The following is a 5615-nucleotide window of genomic DNA, read 5'->3' as shown; positions in this document are numbered from 1 at the left end:
ATATATGTCCGGCCATTTATGAAACTCTCCGAAAATAAAAATGTGTCATGAGCATGAATCACACTCGTTTCATTGGTAGGCGGACTTTGAGATTTGTTTAGCAGCGATTTCTTTTCATGAAACATGTTTTTCGTTTCATGTTTCATGTTTCTTTGGTGTGCGGCTTGGCTTAGGCATTCTGCACACGAAGCGTATTGTCATAGACGCGTATAAGTTTCGCGATGCAGCGACGACTCCTTTACGTCTTAAAATCCGTAAACGATTCAATTTGCAAGCGGCATGTGATCGTTTTGTTTTTAAGGTTTTCCATGCTTTTACAGTAGTTGCAAAGATGTCAAGTGATGAAGAGGGCTTACTTTTGTTAAATTATCTTCGCCACCGCAAAAAAAAAGAAACTGGAAATTTTGGGTGCATCCTTATATCTACAAAAACTACAACAGAAGGTTATTTATTGTCGCCAAAGAGTTGTAGGAAGATGACTCTAAATTCCACACATTTTACAAAATGTCTAAAAATACATTTAAAGAATTGGTGTTAATTGTAGGTTCTGCCATTCAAAAGCACAATACTAACATGCGTGAGTGTGTTAGTTCAGAAGAAAGACTTATGATAACACTTAGGTAAGTAAAACACGCACTATATAGAAATGTAACCATATAATATCACCCTTTATGGATACCAACGCGATGAGACTCCCGTCTGGACCACTTGGACGGAAGACACAGCAACGACGCAATGAACCCATTAGTTTTTAATTTATTAATTAGAATGTTATAAAAAAGGGAACTAGAAAAAATCTAATCATTCTTACGCTTGAGTTGAACTTGTAATAGTCAACTTTTTGTTTGAATCATTTAATTATAATTATTGTATAAGTTCAGTATAATATTCAGAAAATTAAGCGTTTTTTTAAACACCTTTCTTTAGTTCAATAGTTTGCGTCAAATATTTAGACGTGAATTTGACTGCCTTTTTTTCACTGCAAATGAATGATAATTTGTATACATATGCATTCGCGGGAACAACACATGAATAGCTAAAAATTTTTTTTATGTTTATTAATTGTTTAAATAAAAAATAAACGATTTTAATAGACAATGCTTAAATTCTCTTATTTTTCCAATGTAGAAACTTGAAACTTTTACGGATTGTAGCTAATGATATGAACTATACAAAATTTCACTTTTTACTTTAATTGTTTACGTTATGCTTCATAAATAAACAATAAAGTTTCAAATTTTTAACGCTGATATTATATTTGTTTATAAAAAATCGGCGCTTATTCGTATCAAATTTCAATACGATACGAAACAAGACATCAATCAAAACTCAAATTAAAAAAATTCGTGTTTTTATCGTAGTCTTAGATAAACCACCGGTAGAGACTTTCCGTGCTACAATTAACATTAGAATTCGTTTTGGCGTAATTATTAAATGCTTTTCTTTAGTTCAATATTTTAGGTCAAATCTTTAGACGTTAATTTGACTGCCTTTTCTTCAATGCAAATGGCTGAAAATTTTGCAGACATATGCATTCGCGGGAACAATACACGAATAGTCAACAATTTTTTTATGTTTATTATTCGTTTAAATAAAAAAAAACGAAGTTAACGGAAAATGCTTAAACTCTCTTGTTTTTTTTACAATGAAGAAACTTGAAACTTTTACAGATTGTAGCTAATTATATAACCTATAGATAATTTAACATTTGACGTTAATTGTTTACGTTATGCTTCATAAACAAACAATAAAGTTTCAAACTTTTTGCATATTCCGACTACTTTTCATGTTTGTACATATGTTTTATACATATATTTTAATAAACATGACGATATATTTTAATGTTTGAAAAGTGTAAGACTAAAAAGTACAAAATAAAAAAAAATTTTAAAAAACGACTTTTTGTAGTTACGAGTGACTAAAATTAAAAATAATATAAAAAATCAACCAAAAAGCAAAGAAATTTAAAAAATTTAACACATTCGTGAAAGAAAAGCGTGGGGCAAAAACCGCTTATTCGATGAAGACGCCACGCTTTTCTTTCACGAATGTGTTAGATTTTTTCAATTTTTTTTTGCTTTTTAGTTGATTTTTTTTATTATTTTTAATTTTAGTCACTCGTAACTAGAAAAGCGTTCCTTAAATTCTTTTTTTTTTCATATTTTTTTATTTTTTCATAAGATATCTTGATTTAGCTCTAAGTGTTTTAAAGTTAAATATGCTAACGTTTATAAAAGGCATGTTTACAAGATGAAAATGCTTGCTGAGTTTAAATTAATTGAATATTTTATGCATTTTAGTGACGCTGGATCCCCACTACGATCGGGCGCTGGAAAAGCCGTACCTTTCTCAAATATTTTCGGCTGTTGAAATTTTAGGGGAAGGGTACTTTAGTAGGGGAAGTTCGGGTATGATGGTCCCTCGACTTGATGGTCTCCTCATGAAATCTCGTATTGTTGATATGGCAACGTCGTTTGGGTAATCATTGTGTACATTGTACGCTTGTCTGGTGTAACGTTCGAAGTTTTATTAAGATACAGTGATTATTTGTGAAGATATTGACTTTTTTGTACTTTTGCCTGTTTTGAATATTCAAACGCGGTAAGTCAACAGGTCATTTTTCTCAAAACTTGTTTTAATCATTTATATAGGTTTTGTACTTAGTAATTAGGTATAACCTAAAAACACACATTAAAAGCGCGTTGCCAAATTTAGTATTTAGTAATTTTTCAACGAATTTCATTATTATGTACAAATCTGGTTTGATGGCTCCCTTTATATGCGGATATGTTGGCCTAGGGGAACATCATACCTGATACTGATTTTAATATTTATCTACTGTTTACAACTGATTGATACTCAGTAACCTTTTTTCTTTCTATTCAAGATCATGCCTGGGACCGGAAATCAACGGCACCTCTGGTCAGAAGATAACATGGAACAGGCTATTGAGGCAATTAAGTCCAACCGTAAGGGATTCAAAGTCGCAGCCAAAATATACGTTGTTCTCAGAAGTACTCTCAAGAGACGATGTCGGGACCAAAATAAGATAGGTAAAAATAAATAAATAAAAAATAATAGCTAAATACATGATAATAACTAAGAAAACAAACATAGAAACAAGCATACATTTGGGAAATGTACCGATAGAAAGGATTGATAAATACAAATACATAGCAACCTGGATTTCAGAGAAAAATGATCAAACAACAGAAATAAGGACCACAATAGAAATAGCAAGAAATGCGTTTGTAAAAATGAAAACAGTTCTCTGCAACAAAGACCTTAGCTTAGAACTGAGAGTAAGAGCCTAGAGATGCTACGTGTTCTCGATACTACAATATGGACTTGAAAGCTGGACATTAAAGCAAGAACACATAAATAAGCTACAGTCATTTGAAATGTGGTGTTACAGAAGGATGCTTAGAATAGCATGGACACAAAAGAAAACGAACACGGAGGTATTGCGAGAAATGGGTAAAGAATGCGAAATAATAAACACAATAAAAATAAGAAAGTTACAATATCTGGGACACGTAATGAGGGGACCGCGATATGAAATGCTAAGACTGATAATACAGGGAAAGATAAGAGGCAGAAGGAATATAGGAAGAAGAAGAGTGTCATGGTTAAAGAATTTAAGGGACTGGTTTAGATGCAATTCTATAGAATTCTTTAGAGCAGCGGTGGATAGAGTAAAGATAGTGATGATGATATCCAACCTCCGATTAGGAGACGGCACTTGAAGAAAAAAAATAAGAAAAATAGCCAAAAAGGATACTTAGGGGGTCACTTGACTGTTTTTCCAGCAGAGGTTGAATCAAGTCTCGTAAACCATATACAGAATATGTCTGATCGTCTATTTGGGCTAAATTCCTCTCACATTAGGCGATTAGCTTTCCAATTATCGGAATCGTTAAAACTTAAACACACATTTAGTAAAACCAATAAGATGGCAGGATGGCAGTGGCTTAAAGGATTCGATTTTTTGAAAAGAAATCCGGAGTTTTAGAACCCGGAAGCGACATCCATTGCACGTGCCTCTGCATTCAACAAAGTTCAGGTGGAAAAATACGTCAATGAGTTATTGAAGCTTTTAGAAAAATATAAATTTCACCCAGAATCGATATATAACATGGAGAGTCTGGCTTTACAACCGTTCAATCAAGGACGGAACGTATTCTAGCTATCAAGGGACGCAACAGGTTGGAGTTCTGACAAGTGCTGAAAGAGGGCAGTGGTTTGTGCAATGAATGCCGTTGATAACTTCATACCACCGGCTATGATTTTTCCAAGGAAATACATGAAGAAGTAACTAACAGACAAAAGCTCCAATGGGTACAAACATGACGACAACTAAGACCTTTTTAAGGTGGCTCTCTCACTTCAAAGAATATGCCAAACCTTCAGAAACCAAGTAAGTCTTACTTTTATTGGATGGCCACAGCAGCTACAAAAATATTGAAGTGCTAGAGTAAGCGAAGAAAAATCATATCCTACTATTTTGCTTCCCGCCCCACTGTACCCACAGAGTTCAACCCCTTGACGTGAGTTTTTTTGGCTCTCTAACGACCTTTTATAACCAATCCATAAAAACATGGATGTTACAAAATCCCGGCCGTACAGTAATCCACTTTCGAATTGGAGAAATATTTAGCCAGGCATATGCCAAAGCTGCAACAGTAGGCAATGCAACGAGTGGGTTTCAAAAAACAGGAATACACCCCTTTTATGCAAACATATTCCCTGAATTTATGTTTACTAGATCAAAAACAACTGATAGTTCAGATGAGATAGCAGCTGAAATGGTGAATAATAACAACTATGATACAGAAAATTCAGCCGTTACATTAAACGAAGAAAATTAGTTTGCAGAAGATCCTGTACAAGAACTAGCCTCAACTTCTACAGTGGTCCAAGCAACTCCAAAAAATAAGTACGACTATGGAATTGATAGAAGAGCTATGACCTATACCAGTGGTTACTCAATCACAAAAGAGAAAAAGGAACAACAAGTCTGCTCATGGAGCTATCAACACAACACCCAATTTGAAAGAGGCCAGAAAAATTCAAAGGGAAAAGAAAGAAATCGAGCAAAGGAAAGCTGCCAAAAGAGCAAGAAAGGACCTCAAACTTGATGACGCACTTAAGGATATCGAGCTATTTCTACAACATGATGACGAGGATGGGGCTTGTATCTTTTGTAACGGCCTATATTTACAGTCAAGAAAATCTGATTTTTGGATAAGATGTCAATTATGCAACATGTGGGCGCACACGGAATGCGCCGGTGTTAATAGGAGGGCTAAAACTTACATTTGTGACATCTGCAAAAATTAAGTTGTCTTCAAATAAAATATTCTAGATAAAATATTCTAAATATTTGACTTTATTATAGGTGAAAACACATATCAAAAAGTAGGTATTATTATAGTGATAATATACGATAAATTAAAAGCTTGTAACCAATTATTAACCTTAATGTCCCATACATCATCATATCCATTGGAAGGGGGCCATCATATCCATGTACAGAGATATGATGGCCCTTCCAATTTTTTTTATAAAAGCAATATATTAGAATTTGTTTCATACAACCAAAAAATGTTCTAATT

The 5615-nt window shown here is 33.6% G+C and overlaps 1 protein-coding gene across 1 annotated transcript; it reads left to right on the top strand.

Annotated features, from left to right (window-relative positions):
* The first annotated feature begins 504 nt into the window (after positions 1-504).
* LOC126890983 (uncharacterized) lies at positions 505-5340 on the top strand. The gene is made up of 2 exons (XM_050660164.1): positions 505-620; positions 5001-5340. Exons 1-2 carry the CDS (start codon positions 505-507, stop codon positions 5338-5340), a joined length of 456 nt encoding a protein of 151 aa, XP_050516121.1.
* The last annotated feature ends 275 nt before the right edge of the window (positions 5341-5615 follow it).

Source organism: Diabrotica virgifera, chromosome 9 (genome assembly GCF_917563875.1).
Source record: "Diabrotica virgifera virgifera chromosome 9, PGI_DIABVI_V3a".
NCBI classification, from domain to species: domain Eukaryota; kingdom Metazoa; phylum Arthropoda; class Insecta; order Coleoptera; family Chrysomelidae; genus Diabrotica; species Diabrotica virgifera.
This window is presented reverse-complemented; position numbering and strand designations above follow the sequence as displayed.